The sequence below is a fragment of the Typopeltis vanoorti genome, chromosome 5, assembly GCF_054136105.1.
Source record: "Typopeltis vanoorti isolate ZY-2024b chromosome 5, IOZ_Tvanoo_1.0, whole genome shotgun sequence".
In the NCBI taxonomy this organism is placed as follows: Eukaryota; Metazoa; Arthropoda; class Arachnida; order Uropygi; family Thelyphonidae; genus Typopeltis; species Typopeltis vanoorti.
In genome coordinates, this window is record NC_143553.1 from 127,254,719 (window position 1) to 127,276,817 (window position 22,099).

General features: G+C 35.2%; 1 protein-coding gene across 1 annotated transcript in view; it reads right to left on the reverse strand.

The window, feature by feature from the left end:
- htt (huntingtin) overlaps positions 1-22,099 on the reverse strand; it is a 1,164,033-nt gene that overhangs the window by 255,338 nt on the left and 886,596 nt on the right. Inside the window, exon 44 of the mRNA XM_090393484.1 lies at positions 2,212-2,303. Coding sequence (XP_090249610.1) covers positions 2,212-2,303 — 92 coding nt within the window. The remainder of the gene's footprint in view (positions 1-2,211; positions 2,304-22,099) is intronic.

Genomic DNA, 22,099 nt, shown 5'->3' on the forward strand with positions numbered 1-22,099 from the left:
TGGAGACAATCAGTCAAAAAGGGCAGCAGGGTTGATTGAATTTAGAAGAGTAGTAAAGGCCATAAAGTGAGGTAAAGAAATTAAACAATAATGGTCTAAAATGGATCTCTCCACTATGGAGCACAACTAATGAACTTCCTCTTTTTTGAAACCACTCCTCATATACAACTGCTGATACCGATCTGATGGCATTTCATCCATTCCATTTTATTTACCAGATTGTTATGAAGCAGTCTATCAAATGCAGTTGAAAAATCCAAGCATACCACTATATATGCATTCCCTTGTCCAATGAATTTATTACCTTGTTGTGATTCTTAAGCAGACTGCTGAACATGACCCCGATCTAAAACTTATGCTGATTATCACCAAGAATAGTGATATAATCAATCAATTATGAATCCTAATCCTTACCAATTGCCTTAATACCTTAACCATGGCTCCAGATACACAGACTTGGATTTTGTAGCCTCAGTCTTATAAACACCTCTGTGAAGTAGAACAATTTTATCCTCTTACTTATACTTTATGAAGCCTCTGTGAAACCAATAATAATTGCAAACACACTATTTAAACATCCTCCCAGAAGACACTATACATGGAAAAGCCTTGGGGACATCTATAGAAACCAAATTAGCTATATAATAATAAACAAAAGATTCCAAAATGCTATAACACAAACAAAAACATATCCTGGAGCAGACACAGGATTGGACCAAAACCCAGTGATTGCAAAAATCAAAATAAAACTTAATTCATAAGAGAAACTTATAATTCAGACTCAGTTAACAACTGAGAAGTTAAAGACTGCTTTATAAAAGAATTTACAAAATCCCTTAAGTCTGACAACTCACACAGAAAATAGAAGACCAATTGATGAAATTAACATGAACTGACAAAGACACAAAAATAGTATCAAGCTGCCAAAAATATGCTATCACAATTAAAAAGGGAAAGGAATAAACCTTGGATAAATGAAAAGATATTAAAGTTGATGGAACAAGAATAAAAGTTAAAGAACAAACCTGAATATAAAAGCATGAATAAATAAATAAAACAAGAATGCAGGAAAGTCAAAGAGGAATGGATTAGGAATAAATGCACAGACACAGAAAACCTTGATAGAAAGCATAGAAGCAGAGAAATACATGAAAAAATCACAGAAATGACACCAGGAAAAAACAAACAAACTTGAAAGATGGATTGAATGCACAATTATATAAGCAACAAAGAAATAATATTCCTGAACAGACAGATTTAGGACTATCCATTTTACACTGAGAAGCTGAAAACACCTTCAGAAAACTAAAACCACGTAAAGCCACAGGAATAGATAATATCTTAGCAGAATTGTTCAGGACTTAGATGAAGAAGGATTGAAATTCTTAACAAAATTATGCAATAAGATTTACGAGACTGGATTTCTAATCAAAGATGTTAATCACTCGATTTTTGTTCCAACTCCCCCCCCCCCCCCCTCCAAAAAAAAAAAAGCAATCTACAAGATGTGAAGAGTTCAGGACAATTAGCCTCATCAGTCAAGTATCAAAAGTCCTCTTATATGTTATTCTTGAAAGAAATAAAAGAAAAATAAACAGAAATAAATGTTGGAAGTTTCTCCACTTGGTTATACTATATATTAAAGATACCAAGAAATTATATACTTGGTTTAATTCTTTATTATTATTACAGGTGACTCCAGGGAGTCCTTAGACTCATTGAGGGAGGCCCTAAACATCATGTCCACACAACTATACGACATTCTCACAGTATCTATCATACCTTGCCTTGAACTCACTCACCGTCATAGCACCCACAACAGACTCTGGCAGCTTATTCCACTCATTTACTACTCTAAAAGTAAAGAACCCAGCTCTAACACCTCTGCTAACCACACTCTTGCCAAGCTTCCATAGGTGTCCCTAGTAAATAGAAGCTTATGACTTCACATCACTTAATGATGTGACATAAGTTTCTATACCTTTCATTTATGGGACTAATACACATGCACACACCTCAGCTAACCATAGATAACTTGGAGGTATAATAAATACACACAGTTTGAATTCCACATTTCATTTATAGCAATCACTTGGTTTGTGTACTTAGTGAAATAAAGAAATCAGCAATGCAAGTATTATGCTTGGCACAACATAAAACAAAATACAAATTTATATACATATAGTTAGAAATGTTTCCAATATAAATTACCTCTTTTCCTTCAATATCACCAACAGGTGTAGCACTAAGGACGCCTAACAATGCCATCCAGGTTTCTTCAAACTGCTGTCTGGAGATCCAACCTTTCATTGGTAAATTTATTATGTGTAATATTAAAAAAATAAATTAATATACATTTCAACAGATATTTTAATTAAATTATTCTTCAAAGTTAAGAATTTTAAAGTTTTAAGGGATTATTATCCCCACACCCAAAAGGTCCCCAAGTCTATGACATAACAGTGCTATGTGCAAGCAAGAAGGCAGAAAGAGGAAAAGAATCTGTTGATAATTACAATATTAAATTATGCTATATTTTAGTTCAATATTTTTAGTTTACAAATGAAAATATGGTTCTAATTAGAGGTCTAAACAGCAGAGTACAAACTGTACAGTAAACATACAGAAATGTTTTGGGAAAAATTGGTGAAAAGAGCATAGTCAGGGATATATATTCAGGTAGATGTATGCTGCACACCTGAGAAATTCATGAAGAAATCATTTGAAGGCAGTTATTAATTTTAAATAAATAATCAGGAAATTGCAAATATCAACTGACTATAAATCAGATAAGACTACTGTTTCTGTCGAAGCAAGGCATTGACTAGTCCTATATGAAGCAAGAAAAATATAGTTTCCATGTAATTAGGGATCAATGTGCTTTTTAAAAGGTAAATGAAAATGGAGCCCAAGCTGCACAGACAGATGAATGTGCACTGAGTGAAATTTGCATAGCAATTAAAAGGCATTTTGGGTTCTCAGCAGCACAGATAGATTAGTTCCACTTAGTACAATAGATTACTGACAACTGAGAAGCAGAGTGCTATTAGTTATTCCTTGTGGTTTCCTGTGTACTTAAACAAAAGTACACACAGTTATTTTATCCTTCTTGACAATGGAAAACAGCATTGAAGATATTTTGTGTATGCCTTTTCAAATGAAAATATTACTGACAAGCTCAAGTTAAAAATTGTTAAAAATGGTAAACAAATTTAATGACTTTTTAATTTTTAATAATGTTGTCATACCCAGAATAGGCTCCTGTCAATAACTACCACTGCTGAGCATAGTTAATAAGAATAGCATCCTACTCATATGATAAACCTCATAACATTCAAATATCTCAAGCTTCAACATCATCTACAATAAGTGCCCTGAACACTGATTTTCACACCATCTTGCAATGGTGTGAAACTCTAAAAATGTTTTGCTATTTCTTACAAAAAAGGACTTAGTTCTTCTCCAAATTACATTTGATAATGCTCAACTTAACAGTCAAGACCAGATCTCTCTCATCTTGGACTCACTCTTACTTCTACTCTTTCATGGCATAATCACATCACTTCTATTGCATCCTCAGGTTCCAAAAAACTTGGCATAATTTTTCATTCTAGAAATTACTTTTCTTCTGCCTAGGTGCTTACTCTGTAGAAATCTCAAATTTGCCCTAGTGTGTAATACTGCTCTCACATCTCAGGTGGTGCACTTAAGGTCCTCTCTAAAAATTCTTGGTGCAATTTAGAAGAGAGCAGTTTAGTTGGTTTATTACCCCTCCTCTTACAGACGCTTTTCAGCTACTGTCTTCACAGATGACCAGTTTCCACATCGTGTCTCCTCTATGGATAGATTCATCCATGGTCACTGTTCAGCCAAATTTTCCCAGAGACTATACTTAGTATCCATTATTCTGTTATGGATGCTTGGACCTTGATTTTTACTCAGGTTGATGATTAATGGGATAAAACAGACATCTAAAGCGAATAATTAACTAACTAAATTTATTTAGCTAATTATAATACTAAGGCAATATTTTACTTTTGGTCAACAAGGCATCTTTATGGGCACAAAGAGATATCTACGCATCTGCATGCAGATACACTAGTAGAAAGACAAACAGAGACTGACTGTAAAAGGGAAGTTCTTACAGTCCTAAGTGGTGCCCTGTATGGATGGGATGATGGGCATTGCTGACAGTCTCAAAATGATGGCCTCAGCAATGTGATGCAGCCAAATTTATTTAAGTTTGGGACAAACAGGAAGAACAACCAATATCCATCTAGAAGAACATATACAGAAAATATATCCTTCAACTATGCTACAGTCATTTTGGGATGGTAGGCTATGCCATGGATATAAATCATCAAATCCATTGGGGAAAAAAAACCTCACTCCTATACAGAAACAGATTTAAATCAAAGATTCTATTTTGGAATCTGCTATAGCATTCCATAGACTTAAACAAATCTGGCTGTATCATATTGCCAAAAATCTGGGAGATCCTCATCATTTTGATACCTTTAGCAAGTGTCCATCAACACATCCAAAGAGGATGGCAGTTAGGACTGTAGGAGCCCACCTTTTACAATTAGTTTGTGTTTGCTTTCCTATTAGCATGCCTGCATGCATATGCTTAATATGTCTCTTTGTCACACGAAGATGCCTTGGTGACCAAGGTGAAATATTGGCTTAGCAGTCTAATTAGCTAAATAAATTTAGTTAATTATTAGCTTTAGATGTCTGTTTTTATTTTAATGGCATCCATTATGTCATCCCCCCCCACTCCCATTTCTAACAAACATAGAGAAACAAGAGCAGCAGCTGCCCATCCAGCTCCTTTTACAGCTGAACAGCACCCTGAACAAGTCTATTACTCGAGTCATCTTAAGCAGTTACAAAAAAGTAACTGCTTAATTTCTGAATAATCATTATTAATACTAGGTTCCAACATAAAAATGTATATAAATTCACACACAGAGAACACAAAAGAAATAAGAAAAGTCTTACTGACTATGTTATGTTTGATAGTAATATCATTCACACTGGTCCAGGACACAAGAGTTATATAGGGAAATGGATACAGGAAGTGACCACAATTTAGTTTTGAGCAGGATAAAATGGAGTATCATGGTGAATTGGGAAAAAAAAAAAAATGTACAAAAGTATTTGACAGGAGACTTTTGACCAATCAGTATAACAAGAAAAAACTGGGTTTTAAATGGACATAAATAACTACAGGAATTGACTAGTTTCGCCATTAAATCTTAGGGCTTCTTCTGGTTAATATAAAACTAAATGCAAAATTGGTAAACGTAAACTAAAACATTACTAAACAAAGCTAAGTAGGAACCATTACAATATAAATCATGAAAATCACAAAAATCCACAGAAAGTAGGAGGTGGTATGACTTAGCTGTTGTTCAGTATTGTTTGGAGATTTGGCTGAAAAGTTGAAGTCTGATGTAAGAAAAGATTTGATGAGCAACTTCCAAATATAACAGACGAGCATTTCTTGGTTCCTTTTAAGCATACAGTATAAACATATAACCATAGCAGATGCCTTTATATTTCAGGTAATGAAGTTGTCCATGTAAGTCATAGAGATCTTGTTACACTCAGTGTGGTGGTGGTGTGCATGGGAAAATGATAAATCAAGCGAGTTGTTTTCACTGTTGTGCTAACGTCGTCAATATGTTCCTTCTGTTTTATTTCAAAACTTCTCAATATTTTGGCCAATGTATGAAAGGCCACAAGGGCAAGGAATATTGTATATTATTATTATTATTACATAAGCTGATACGCTTATGGAGAGCAGATACGCTAACCACTCAGCCAGCCTGGCTGGCCGAGTGGTTAGCGTATCCGCTCTCTAGCCAAAAGGCTGCGGGCTCGAATCCCGTCATGGACATGGATGTTTGTGATTGTCTGTGGAAATACTAGTGGTGGTGGTCGGCAATAGATGCCGCTGGTGTAATTGTGGTCAGTTGGTGGATTGAGTGGTGGAGACAGAGAGTTGTGGACATGGATGTTTGTGATTGTCTGTGGAAATGGTGGTCGGCAATAGATGCCGCTGGTGTAGTTGAGGTGAGTTGGTGGAGACAGAGAGTTGTAGAGCAGGTGCCTTCCCTCGACGAGTCTTTGGACTCCCTGGAGGTGTCTAATAATAATAATAATATCTAGTTCTTTGGCTAGCCTGGCTGGTCGAGTGGTTAGCGTATCTGCTCTCCAGCCAAAAGGCTGCAGGTTCGAATCCCGCCGTGGGCATGGATGTTTTTGATTGTCTGTGGAGATACTAGTGGTGGTGATTGGCAATAGATGGCACTGATGTAGTTGTGGTCAGTTGGTGGATTGTGAGTGGTGGAGACAGAGTTGTAGAGTAGATGCCCTCCATGATGAGTCTTTGGACTCCCTGGAAGTGACTAATAATAATAATAAGTCAAGAAGATTTCTACTTTCATTTCTTCATCTAAAGACAAGCTTTTTCCACTCAATCTTCCAGGTGTCTACCAGATCCCATGCTCCGTGGCTTGTCATACTTTAGACCAGCGCCTCCCAAACTGTGGGCCGGAGCCCCCTTGGGGGACATAGGTTTGGTTGAGGGGGGGGGTGAAATAATGAAAACAAATTTAAAATGTTTTAAGACTAAGTAGATTTTTTTATCTTAAAAGAAACGTATTCAATTTTTATTATTTATTATTTCTTTTGTTATTTTTTATATTTTAATGGAAAAAATCACACATTGGTGCGGGTTCACAAATTTTGCTTCCTGCGTATTTCAGCGCTTAATGAATATTAGTAAATATATGCTTATTCATATAAGTTTCATTTCAAAGCAGAAATCTAAGAATTGCACTTTCAAATATTTCACCTGATTTTTAGTGGAACCTGTGGCATAGTAATTAAATAACAAAGCAACACGTAAAAACCACAGTGAAATCTTTAATTAGTAAAAGGACAGATATTTCGTACTAAAATTAATAGTACATCTTCAGTGTCTGTAACAGTAATAGGAATGGAATACAAGCAAAACGTTCGGTCGATCACCTATTAAAATACAATTGCTACCGCGTGCTAGGAAATAATAGAAATAACAAATTTAATCTATTAAGATAAATGGTTTTTTACATAAGATAAAAGTCTCCCAGATCTTTGAGAGAGACATACAGTCATTTCTATTTAAATTCGGTCGGTGTAAGATAGTTACACAACTTTCTTTGAATAAGCGTTCATATTTGAATCTGCATCTATGGAGGAGAACTGCTTTATCCCACTGGACACTATGAGTAGAGTCAATACTGTGCTGCGCCAGACCAGACTTCAGAGATTTGTTATAATCGATATAATATTGATGTTCTTTTATTTTTTTTTTTCCAACGAACGGCCAGTTTGTCCAAAATAAAAGACATCGCATTCACAAGCATTTACCAAATACCAGCCAAAGATAGAGAAACACAGTTTATCCTGTGTAGAAGGTAATAAAGAAGAAAATTTAATGATAAGAATATATGTTGGAAACAATTGATACTTTTTCAGAATTCTACCTATAGGTTCTAAGATTCCTGGAATGTACGGAATAGGAACTCTGCAGATTGTTGAAGAAACTGTAGGTGTTGGAACATAAGAGTCAAGTATCACATTGGATTTGGTTGGAGTTGTAATCATTTGATTCCATTAACTTTTTAATGATGGAAAGTTCTTGTTGTAAGATTATTGGGGAAGAGCAAACTTTATGTGCTCTATGAATTAGAGATTTAAGAATGCCCAATTTTTGAGACATAGTACCAAAGAGATGGTTGAGGATGAATTGATCAACCATCTCTTTGGTACCGTTACATCGATGATGTTTTTGCTGTTTGGCCACACACTGAAGACGAACTTTCCAACTTTCCACTTTTCTACAATGGATAAATAACCTTCGCCCACGCATCCAATTCACTATGGAAAAAGAAAACTCTGGTACTTTACCATTTTTGGACATCCTCCTTACTAGAACGTCTTCTGGTACCTTATCGCAAGCGTCTTTTGAAAACCCACATTTACAGATACATTCACAAAAGGTCTGTGCATCACATATCTCAAAAATTTGGCATTCTTAAATCTCTAATTCATAGAGCACATAAAGTTTGCTCTTCCCCAATAATCTTACAACAAGAACTTTCCATCATTAAAAAGTTAATGGAATCAAATGATTACAACTCCAATCAAATCCAATGTGATACTTGACTCTTATGTTCCAACACCTACAGTTTCTTCAACAATCTGCAGAGTTCCTATTCCGTACATTCCAGGAATCTTAGAACCTATAGGTAGAATTCTGAAAAAGTATCAATTGTTTCCAACATATATTCCTATCATTAAAATTTCTTCTTTATTACCTTCTACACGGGATAAACTGTCTTCTCTATCTTTGGCTGGCATTTACCAAATACCTTGTGAATGTGATGTCTGTCTTTTATTTTGGACAAACTGGCCGTTCGTTGGAAAAAAAGAACAAAAGAACATCAATATTATATCGATTATAACAAATCTCTGAAGTCTGGTCTGGCGCAGCACAGTATTGACTCTACTCATAGTGTCCAGTGGGATAAAGCAGTTCTCCTCCATAGATGCAGATTCAAATATGAACGCTTATTCAAAGAAAGTTGTGTAACTATCTTACACCGACCGAATTTAAATAGAAATGACTGTATGTCTCTCTCAAAGATCTGGGAGACTTTTATCTTATGTAAAAAACCATTTATCTTAATAGATTAAATTTGTTATTTCTATTATTTCCTAGCACGTGGTAGCAATTGTATTTTAATAGGTGATCGACCGAACGTTTTGCTTGTATTCCATTCCTATTACTGTTACAGACACTGAAGATGTACTATTAATTTTAGTACGAAATATCTGTCCTTTTACTAATTAAAGATTTCACTGTGGTTTTTATGTGTTGCTTTATTATTTATATTGATATTGACTTTTTGTGTAGCAGTATTGAAACACATCCATCACATTAAATTGTTATTAAACTTCTTTTATGTTTTTAATTCTTTCTTTATTACTAAACATTTTATGTTTCATGTGCTTTTACTGTAAATGTACAATAACAAGATATCTATCTATATAAAAATATGACATAATGTGCCATGTCAAATGTGTATGTAAGATGCTAAAAATGTAATACTGTATTTGCATTTGATTTTTGCAATATTCGCTGTGTATGTTTTGTATTGAATATAAATACAATAAATATTATAATAATATCTTTTATATTTTGCAGGATTCATTATAATTATTCCCTTTAATTCTTAACATTGAATAATGTGGTTTTGATATATGCGGTGTCCATCGAGGATTAATTAACTGCATATATCAAGGGATACCTGTATTTGCATTTGATTTTTGCAATATTTGCTGTGTATGTTTTGTATTGAATATAAATACAATAAATATTATAATAATATATGTGTATATTACAATTTTTTTTCGAGGGAGGGGGGGGCTGCGAAATATTTTAATTTTTCCAAAGGGGACCCTGACATCCAGAAGTTTGGGAAGCACTGCTTTAGACAGTCTGACAGATCTGCAGCTATCTCAGGAAGAACATAAATCGTAAATAAATCGAGTACCATTAATTAGAACAGTCTGGGCTAGCAGAACATACCATCTCAACTAAACAGTTCTTCTTGAAGAACTGTTTAAACTAAGAAAACTAAGCTTTTACATAAAAGTAGATTCCTTACAAAGCACTTATATAAAGAGAGTTCTGAAATCTTTCTATACTGACTGAGCCTTAAACAAATCTGATGGCCTTTGGTTATCCTTTTTATGGGAAATATTATTATATCATTTTAAGGCAAATTCATGATTATTATATTATTGTATATATATTTTTAAATAAAAATATATAAATAGGTCTGTTGTCCTATTAACACTATAGTGGCACTTTTTGAAAATGATTCTTTTAATGTAATTTTTATATTGTGTTTCATTATTAATGTACTAAGGATGCTTATGAGTTTCTCTCTTTAATTTTTCTAAGTATGTCAACTTATGTACCTATATTAAAGTAGCTAAACAGTTATTGATTCAGCCAGAGAGACAAGTGGTGAAGTTGTCTGGAAGCATAGATAAATCAGAACTCCATGGCAGACTCATGGAAATTTAAAAGACAGTCACAGAAAATAAAGCATATCAACAGTTACTAGGAAATAATTACTATGTGTTCTGAAACAGTATAGGATAAAGATATGCAATGCATAAAAGCAGCTAAGTATCTGGAGGCTGAGGAGTATCTTCTTATAACTTTCCTTTAGATACACTATGTTGTATTTTATTTATTTTTTATATAAATCAAATAACTTATGTATTAAGAAATCTTAAATAAAAGACAAACTGGAAAGAAACTGGGTTAAATAAATGTATTTCAATGCTCTCTCTATGGGGCTAGCAGAACATACCATCTCAGCTAAACAATTCTTGAAGAACTGTTTAAACTAATCTAAGAAAACTAAGCTTTTACATAAAAGTAGATTCCTTACAAAGCACTTATATAAAGAGAGTTCAGAAATCTTTCTATGTTTCCTCTTTATTGATTTTAAAAAAGCATTTGATACCACAGAATACAATGCAGTCATCAGTGCCTTACTGGAAATAAATGTGGACCCTACTTACATTGACATGATAAAAGAAATTAACAAAAATCAGACCACACAAATAACCCTATTTGATCAACCTATAAATATAGATATAAAGAGAGAGGTCTGCCAAGGCAATGTGATTTCGCCTAATCTATTTACCAGCACTTTAGAATACATTCTGAAAAAAATAGACCTAAATGGAGGAATAAGCATAGATGGTGAAAAACTACAAATCCTTATGTTTGACGCTGATCTATTACTGATATCCCACAACCCAAAAGACCTAGAAGAAATGGGTGAAAAAATATACACAAGCAGCAGTAAGATAGGCTTAGCAATGAATCTAGAAAAAACAAAATGGATCAAAAACATCTACACAAGTGAGTCACCCATGTAACTATAACATCCCTATAGAACAAGTTGACTCCTACAATTACTTAGGGCAAACAATAAAAATGAATAACGATTTATCTGAAGAACTAGCAAAAAGAAAGAAAGCTGCATGGCTATCATGCAACAGACTAAAAGAAACACTTACTGATCCAAATCTTGACATCTCTGCAAAGGCAAAACTATTTAATAGTGACATTCTTCCATCACTCACATATGGATCAGAAACATGGAACACGACAAGAAAAGAAGAAGAGACTCTCAGAATAACTCAGTGTGCAATAGAATGTAGGATTTGTAACATCAGCAAAATGGAACATGTTAGAAGCACGGAACTAAGAAAGAGATCAGGCATAAAAGATGTGGTAACTGCAGTATATGAAAGCAAGATGAAATGGGCAGGTCACATAGCCAGACTCAAGGATAACAGATGGATATAGAGAATACTCAACTGGCAACCAAGAATAAAGAGAAAACCTCAAGACCACCTACAAGATGGGAAGATCCACTAGTGAAATCTATGGGTATAACATGGAAGAGAGAGGCTCAAGATGAAGATCGTTGGAGGCATCTTTGTGACCTGCACTCATGGAAAAATCCTGAGTGTAACACAGGTCCATCAAGGTAATTTCATTGCTCTCCTTCTCCAGTTCTCATTTATTTACTGTAATGCAATAGTTTTTTTTTATTAATACCCCCCCCAAACAAAATTTAATTTCACATTATAATTAAATTCACCTGTCTTCATCTCCATAAATAGAATAAAAAAAAATTATGTTAATACATCATTTTATAAAATAGAGTTTTTATAAATTAATGATACCAAGGAATTATATTCTTTGTTTCATCCTTTATCCAAGTGTAAGCAAATAAAGTTTGCATGTGAAGTAACTTCATGACTGGGCTACTTGTACATATAGGCTAATGACTTTACATCAATTTCCCATAATGCAAAGCACATATCCTTGCACACATGTATAATGCTAAGCATTATGGGAAGGGTCGCTACCCACACTGGTTTCGACCTTTATTGCAGTCTCATCTGTGGGAGCCAGACGAAGAAGTGATACCAAGGTTGAAATAATGCAGAAGTCATATTTACATATACAAGTAGTCAAAAGTTGTCACACCTTATTACAAAAATACTTGGATTAGAGATAGATGTTGAAAGTTTTGTTACTTGGTTATACTGTAAATTAAAGATACCAAGAAATTATATTCTTGGTTTCATCCTTTATCCAAGTATAAGTAAACAAAGTTTGTGCATGAAGTCACTTCACGACTGGGATACTTGTAAATAGAGGCTAATGACTTCACATCAATTGTCTTAGTATCCCTCAATGCAAGTAGCTAAGCAAGTAACGAGTAGCCCAGTCATGAAGTGAAATGGAGGAAAAAGTACTGTAAAAGGAATAAGAGATGATAAAGGTGATATGAAAACCAAAGAATGATATTCTAGATGTCTGGGGTAATTATTTTGAAAGAATATTAAATATAATAAGCAGTGTCAGCAAAATGGTAGAAAACTCCCAACAGGAATGCAGTCAGGAATATGAAAAGACTGCTGGAGTAAATGCAATTCAGCAAGAAATGCTCAAATATGGTGGTATAAAAGTTTTTACAGTGGCTGCATTCCATAATTCAGAAGGCCTAGTTGGGGGGGGGGGGGGAAGAATTCAAGAGGATTGGAGCAGAGCTCTCACAGTACTATCTATAAAAAAGAAAATGAAACTAAATGCAAGAAATACAGAGGTATTCCCCTGTGAGTCTTCCTGATAAGTTTTATGCAAGTATACTTGAGAAATGGCTAAGAAAAATTGTGGAAGGGAAGCTTGGTAAAGAACAAACCAGATTCAGATCAAACAGAGATTGTCAGGATCAGATTTTCAGTTTACAACAAATTGTTGAGAAATCATGGGAATATAACAAAGATCTGTATTCAAGTTTTGTAGATCTGTAAAAGGTATATGGCAGTACTTAGTCTTTGAGTTGTAAGTCAGCAGTTAGAATTGAAAGAAGTACAGGAAGATGTTTTAATGTTAAATCTGGTGTCAGACAAGGATGTACATTATCCCCTCTGTTATTCATCATCTATATGGATCTCATTATGAAGGAAAGTGGTATTAAATCTCATATCAAAATTGGTGATGTTAATCTTAGCTCCTTACATTATGCAGATGATGTTATACTTCTGAATAAATCCAGTACAAGTCTGCAAGATTCCCTGACTAAATTGAATAACTGTTGTAATAGGTTTGGTATGAAAATCAGCAATAAAAAGACAAAACCAATGAAAATAGGTAGAACATTGAAAACATCAACTGTATTCCAAATGGTAAACCTATAGGACAAGTAAAAAATAGTTAGGCTATTTAAGCACAATATTTAGTGAAGTTAGTAAATTAAATTTGAAAATAGAGAACAGAATTAATAAAGTCGATATAGTAGAAAGTCAGCTGAATAAATTTATATGGAATAAGAAAGAAATTAGTCAAAACACTAAATTAGCTGTATACAAGACAGTGTACAAACCAATTTTAACTGATGGATCCAAGAGCTGGGTTAGAAATAAAGCACTTGATCAAAGACTAGAGACCACAGATATGAGGGTTCTGAACAGATGGCATCAGTGGAAGTATCACATCAAAAATAAGGATATAGGAAAGAACTCAGCATTGTTAGCATTCAAGAACATGTTAGTAGAGCTAATCTCAGGTGGTATGGTCACTTAAACAGAATGTGAGAAGAAAGATTAGAAAAACAAGTGTTCTTTGCCAGGTTGGCAGGAGAGAGAGAGAGATCCAGAGGAAGACCAGGATGTATATGGATTAATACAGTAAAAAAGCACCTTAAAAGACAGAAATATAAGATCTGATAATATTGGAGGTCTTGACAGAATAACAGATTAATTTGGTGGAAAATTACTGAACAGAAGTTAGTAATGGTGTAACTTTTTCATGTAGTACTATTATAATAATCCTGTACCCCCCCCCCCCCCCGGGTATATATCAGGAATTTCATGATACCATTATATATGCATCTCCCACATCAAAGGTATTTTCCACATTGTTATACTACGTAAGTAGTAAAACATGGTCACCCTTTTAACAAACCCATGCTGATAACCACAGAAAATACTGCTGTTATCAACCCATTTCTGTATGTTACTTCTCACCAATCTCTCTAGTACCTTCACCACAACTCCAGATATACAGATTGATCTATAATCTGAAGCTGCAGCTTTATCATCACCTTTATGCAGTGGAACAATTTTACCTTCCTTTCAATCCCTTGGAACCTGTGCTGTTATAAGAATCTTATTAAACAGGCATGCCAATGCTCCAGCCAATTACCTGGAGCATTGTGGCGATATGTAATCAAATCCTATCACCTTATTGACATCAAGGTTATTTATTTCCTCAAATACCTCCTGCTTATTCACAATTAAGCCATCTTCTTCTATATCTTTTACACTCGAGTTCCTCATCAGGATGAAGCACCCTTATAAATCGATCACTGAATATCTCAACAATGCCTAGTGCAGCAGTTACCATTCTACAATTTTCACCCATTAACATCATCTTATAATGATCATTCTTCCTTCTACTTGCCACAAAAAAACTATCTAGAGTTTTTCTACACCTGATTTGCCAATTTCTGCTCATATTTCCTTACTAACTAAGTTCCTTCAGTAAGGAACTAGCTTGTTCTTTACACTCTTCATGTAACTGATTATTACCATTATTCATCCTGTACATCTCCATATATCTTCTTCTTCTTCCAGATTTCATGCTTAAGTCCCTCCATTTTGCACCTACCTCATTCAGCCTTTTTGGCCTTTGGATACATCCACACATTGATGCTGTTATGTATTTCTCTGTCGATTATAAAGCAGCATTTATTCCTTACTGCCATGGGCATCTGCAGACAATTTTCCAGGGGGTGGGGGTGGGAGGAAAAGCTTGGAGACAAATAATTACATCAATAAATTTTTATTTAATTATTTAATTTTTTGATTTTTTTTTCACAAGTAGATCCAAGGGTGGGGGGGGGCAAGTGCCCCTACCCTTGGATCTACTCGTGAAAAAACTTCCACACCGACATTGCAATATACACCATCTTCACACACATTCACTTCCACTTTCAACATCCACTCTACCTATGCCATGTCTCCCTGTCCACCAAGTCTCCCACTATTTCCCTGTTTGTCTTGCATACCCATTCTCTCTTCATCTCTCACACTACTACTTTCCACTGCTAAGCACTTCTGTCTCTTCAATACCACTCTCCTGATTTTTTACTTCATTTCTTACTTCTGATCTCTTGCATGCATCATACACTGTACTTCCATCTAGTAACACTTTCTCCAGTGCACTCACTCCAAAGCCATTCATATGCAATTCATCATGCCTGTACAATTCCATTCTTCCCTCAAACATATGACATACATCCACAAACTCTACTCCCTTATCCTCACACAGCTCCGCTAGCATAACATTAGTGATTTTGGATCTCTGTCGCAACTCATCATTGTCATACCTTGGCAACACACTGACAACCTTTCTCACTACACTGTTATCTTTCACTCTTCTCAAAAACCTCCTGATATCCACCCTCACATGCTCCTTATGTCCACTTAGATCATTTGTCCTCACAACCACAACTAATTCTCTTGTTTGTTTCTTCCTCATGACCAACACCTGAATTATGCTATTTATTCTCCCTCCTGGATAGCAGGGGCTTATGGGCTCTCATTAACTAATCAATTCCATAGTAAGTCCCTCTAACTATGGAATCCCCATACATTGGTATCTTGGAATCACTCGTCACCTCTTTTACCCTTTTTTTCTTTCAATCTATTCTGTTGCACACTTTGCTTAGTTTCCACTAAACATCTAATATCACTCCACATATTCCTCATTTCATTTTCAATAACTGTTTCATCAAATATCGCATTCTAACAATTTCACTCCCACAGTCTCACTACCTCTTGTTCTGCTACCCTTATTTTTGTTTCTTCATGCATACTTTGTTTTACTCCCTTATCACTAACTTTTGCTTCTGCGTTCTTGCGTTCTTTCACTCCCTCAGTTTCACTAGCTTTTGTTTCATTTATGTCTCTTTCATTTATGCTATCTTTTATCTTTTTAGTCTGTTTTGTATTCACTGCCTTGTGGTCTAATAATATATTGCACTTCGTACAAATCCGTAATTTTTCTTGTTTCCCTCTCAACCTTGATATCACTTCTGAGTCTTGCTCCCACTGATGAGACTTCAATAAAAAGGTTGAAACTGGTCTGGGTAATGGACCTTCCCATAATGCATAGCATTATACATGTCTGTAAGGAGATGTGCATTGCATTATGGGATACTAAGGCAATTGATGTGAAGTCATTAGCCTCCCTATATGAGTTGCCCTATCATGAAGTTGATTCATGCGCAAACGTTGTTTGCTTACACTTGGATAAAGGATGAAACCAAAAATATAATTTACTGGAATCTTTAATTTATAATATAACCAAATGGAAAAACTTTCAACAGGATTAACTAGTATAAAAGTGGGCTATGTTCAAACCAATTTTGGACCAGCACCTTAAACTCATGACACGTGAAACCAACAATGGGCTATGAACTTGCAAACAAATGGCTCTCTTCTGAAAGACCCCTGCAGCCATCACCCCAGCTATGGACAACTATTAACAAAATCAAGATGAATCAGGGCAGATGCAGCTACCTCCTACATAAATGAATATGGCAAATAGCCCTTACTGTGACTGCACCTATATGTTTGATGGTCATGACTAGCTTAGGAGAATGCTTGAAGGGTAGGATGTCAGCAATGAATGGGAGATGGTTAAGGAGTGTTTGAAGGAAGCAGTGTTAGACTACGTACACTCGAAGAGGGTAAATCAAGTAGGTCTTAGAATGATATGTAGACCATCAAACATATCATCAGTGACTGCCTCCTTTGCAGTTTCTACAGAAACCTGCTGGTGATATATGAAGTGTAAAAGGAGGCTCTAGAGTGGCTTTCGGCATTGAACTATAGCTGTGATCAACCATAAGAATAAATACATAAAGATGGGGAGGAGAGAGAGAGAGGATTATCCAGTTCTGACTTGAGAAGTCTCCAAACATGGAATTTTCAAATTTGCAGTTAAAAAGTGTTATGTGAATATGTGAAAATACAGAATAGGTGATTATGACTAGCTTAGGAGAATGCTTGAAGGGTAGGATGTCAGCAATGAATGGGAGATGGTTAAGGAGTGTTTGAAGGAAGCAGTGTTAGACTACGTACACTCGAAGAGGGTAAATCAAGTAGGTCTTAGAATGATATGCTGCATTGTTATATGGGAGCTGAAGAAAAAAAGTTATGGAGGATATATAAGAAGAAATAGGAGAAAGGTGATAAGCAAGTTCAAAAGCAGTAGAAGGAAAAGCAGTATGGACCAACATGGTAGGGAAAACAAAAACAGATTGAAAGGAAATTAGCTGAGTAGATAAAGGAAATCCCAAAGAGTTCTTTTGTTGTGTTATGGGTAAAAACAAAAAATGATTATGAAAATATACATAACTTAATGACTAAGCACATGAAATAGCTTAGTTATTGAGTGATCACTTTACAAGGATGTATTAAAATGAAGATTATTTAGTGACAGTTGTAACAGGCAATATTATGGGAGCAGAAGTAGATAAATTGTAGCTTCTCAGGATGCTGCAGAATCTTAATGCAAGCATGGCTATGGGACTCCAAGAGAAATGGCAGCGCCTCTAACCAGGAAGTTTAATTTAGATCTCATCCTCTGATAAAGTGTCAAGTGAGTGGAAGGAGAGCAAATGGTTCTGTTGCATAAAGAAGGTTCTAAAGCAGAGGTAGCAATTATACAAAAATGGTCTGAAAAGTTCTTGGCCTAACAATGAAAAAACAAATTTATCTGCAAAATACCCCTCTACAACTGCAATCATCTCTTATTTTGAAGAAAGCTGACCAGTGAGGAAGAGTTTTAGTTTTGGGAAGAGATAGAAGTCAGAGGGAGCCAAATCTAGGGGATGGGGTGGATGTTCCAACAATTCATAGCACGGATCCTTTAATTTTCCCATTCCCAAAACACCTTTGTGGACAGGTGTATTGTCCTGATGAAAGATGATTTTTTCTTCTGCAAACCAGATCTTTTCACATGAATTTTTTCATCTAGTCTGATTAAAAGATGAGAATATTCCACGGTTACTGTTTTACCCTTTTCAAGATAATTAATAAACAAAATGCCTTTAGCATCCCAAAACACCAATGCCATGACCTTTCCTGCTGATGGAACCAACTTTGTCTTCTTTGGGGCTGAACAACTGGCTTCTGTCCCTGTTTTGACTGCTGTTTGGATTCTGGTGTGCAATGACGAATCCAAATCTGGGGAATATGGTGGATGTTCCAACAATTCATTGTGCAGATCCCTTAATTTTCCCATTGCCAAAACACCTTTGTGGACAGGTGTATTGTCCTGATGAAAGATGATTTTTTTTTATTCTGAAAACGGTCTTTTCTCAAGAATTTTTTTGTCTAGTCTGGTTAAAAGATCGGAATAATATTCCACGGTTTACCTGGATACTGAACGAACGAGGATGGGCTGGCAATTTGGGATTTAGCCGACCAAATTGTATTCTTATTGCTTAAACCAAAATAAAAAATGATGGTACAACATGACAAAATTTCATGCCGGCTGGGGCGTCACCCAGTTAAACAAGGCCCCCATTGTTTTTGCCAGGGAACCAGGGCGAACAGCGAAAAGTCAGCTACTGGAACAAACCTGAAAACAAACCCCAACTCAACATCACCAGAGTTAAAGATCGGTACTATCAACGTAAGAAGCCTGAATGGCGAAGAAATGGAGCTAGCTGAGGAATTAGATAAGTACCAGATCGAAATAATAGGGGTGACTGAAACAAAAAACACCAAAACTGGTGAGATCTTTCTGAGCAATAAATACAAAATGTTATATTTAGGCAATGACAATCAAGGAAAAGAAGGAGTAGCCATAGTATTCAACACAAAATACGAGGCTAATCTTCTTGAATGGCAGGAAGTCTCAAGTAGAGTAATGTGGGCAAATATGAGAATGGGGAACTGGACAATGAGACATTTGTGCCTATGGTCTCACAGAAGGTTCTACTAAGGTAGCAGCGGAGGAATTTTTTGAGGCTTTAGAAAAAGCAACTGACACAATGAAAAATGAAAAGTTGGTCCTTGTTGGGGATCTAAATAGCAGAGTAAGAAATGATTGTGAGACACAAAAATATTTTGGGAAAATTTGGAGAAAAGAGCAAAGCTAATAATAATGGCAAATATCTGTTGGATTTCTGCTCAGGACATGGACTGGTTATTACTAACACCATGTTCCAACATAAAAATGTGCACAAATTCACATGGAGAGAAGAGGCTAGGAATAAGAAAAGTCTCATTGAGTATGTTATTGTTGATAGTGATGTTTTCTCCCTGGTGCAGGACACCAGAGTGTACAAAGGATTTGAAATTGGAAGTGATCACTATTTAGTCTTGAGCAGGATAAAATTGAATTTCATATTGAAAAGAATAACATGTAAGAAAGTTTTAAAGTGAATAAAAGTTGAGCAGCTCTCAGATGTGAATTGTAGACTAAAATACACAAAGATTATTGAAGAAAAAATGAAAGAGTTTGAGAATAGGAATCAAATCTTGGAGATTCAGTGGCAAACTCTGAAGGAAACATTGATTGATTCTGCCAGAGAGGCATGTGGTCAGGTTGTCTGCAAGGATAAAAAAATCAGAACTCCCTGGTGGACACAAGAAGTTAAAGAGGCAGTGAAGGAAAAGAAGAAAGCATATCAAAAGTTCCTGTCAAATAAGTCAGCTTGTTCTCTTAGAGAATACAGAGACAAATGCAAGAATGCTAAACACTGTGTAAAACTAGCTAAACAAAAGTCATGGGAGGACTTTGGCAAGAATATAGAAAATAAATATCAAAAAGGTGGCAAGATATTCTGGAGGTTGTTGAAGAAGCTTAGGAATGGAGGAAAGAGTGCTGTAAAAGGAGTTAGAGATGATAAAGGTGACATGAAAACGGGAGAAAAAGATATCCTTGAAGTATGGAGTAATTACTTGGAAAAACTGCTAAATGAAACAAGCAGTGATGATAGCGCAGAGAGCTCAGCATACATCTTAGAAATTATGGAAACAACTACTGTGTTAGAGTAAAACTTCAGATTAATATTAACCAAAATAATCACTCTACGTAGATTATTTTGGTGATTATTGATATTGAGTGATTAGTGCAGCTTGTTTCTCTCAGAGAAACAAGATGCACTACAATCTACATTGTATGTTAATGTTACTGGTCAACTGTTAAAACTATTGGCTTGACATCTAGTAGAAAAAAAAAAACAACCTTAATACATCAAAGCTAGAGTCCTGTTATTATCTATTAGGTTACAAAATTAAATTAAGCTAGAGCGCAACATGTTCTCACTCACTCACACACACAATGTTACTCATATAATTATACATATAAATTTAAACAAATCAGTGTGAATGGTGGGTGGCCAATAAAAGCTGAAAAATTGCTTTGAGTCCTGAAATAAGGGTTTGCTGCAAAACTTGAAGAACTAAGTGGGCTGAATGTGCACCAACCAAATTCTTGTAATTTTAATACCTATTATTAAGATTAGGGAGGTTAATTAAATTTTCACAGGCTTCTTTAAATTAATGTTCATACCAGGTTTTTGTATGATGTAAAGATCAAGTAATTTTGAATTTTGTTTATGAAGTGTTGTGTGTTCTTTATATAGGCGGGAAATTATCTACCAACTCCTTGAGTGACGACGCCTAATTTCTTGGCTAGGTGATAATTAGGGCTGTCTATACTGTCAACTATCGGCTGAAGTGGAATGTTATGTTTGTGTACTTTGGGAAGAATGGGATACTAGTTTTTTAACAATGTTCGATGGACAAAAAGTGACAGACGTGTTTTCGCAGTTTTTTCCTTAATCCTGTTAGCCGGATTATAGTTGACAGATGCTGTTATTGGAGACTAGTTGATTCATTTGATAAATGTAATTATTCATTAGTCCTCGATCTGTCAAGGATGACCGTGGCATTACCTTTGTCTGATTTTGTTACAATCACATCTTAATTAGCTTTTAATGACTTGACTGCTGCTAGTTCTGGTTTTGTAAGATTGCTACATATGGTTTTCTTTTTATTCTGTTATTTTATTATTTAAGTCTGTCACTTCTTGGCTGTCAGACCCTGTTAATAAACAAATACCCCATCATACTCATTCTCCCAGAATATATGGTGTTTCCATAATGTTACACAAATATAATATTTCACTTCGGCTGATAGTTAAGGGTATAGACAGCCCCCTAATTATCACCTAGTCAAGAAATTAGTGGAGTTAGTAGATCATTCCCCCTTTCTATATAAAGAAAACACAACACTTCATAAACAAAATTAAAAACTTAACACTCAGTAAAGATAATTTATTAGTCAGTTTGAGTTTCTGTCCTTTTCACAAATGTTCCAATCAGTGACACAATTCTTTGATCACAGAACAAATTTTTGCCCGACATTACGGCTCTCTTTGCCTACTATGTTCCAGTTACTTTGTATGGCAAAATCATTTTTACATACAAAAAGAAGGTACAGCCATGGGCTCACCACTAACCTCCCAATTACTAACTTTTATATGGAAGCTTTTGAGCAATGTGCCTTAGATTCTTTTACTTTAAAACCTACAGTATGGCTTAGATACGTTGATGATGTTTTCATCATCTGGCCACATAGTCGCCAAACGTTAAACACATTCCTTAGCCACCTGAACAAACAACATGAGCACATACAGTTTACTATTGAAAATCAGAATTCACTTCCTTTCCTGGATACACTGGTCACATGTCTTACCTGAGGCAGTCTATCCTTCGCTGTTTACCGCAAGCCTACACATATCGGCCAATATATACATGCTAACTCATATCACCACCCTTTGCAAAAATTTGGAGTCATTAACACCCTCAAAAACAGAGCTATATTAATTTTCTCTAATGAACAAGCTCTTAAA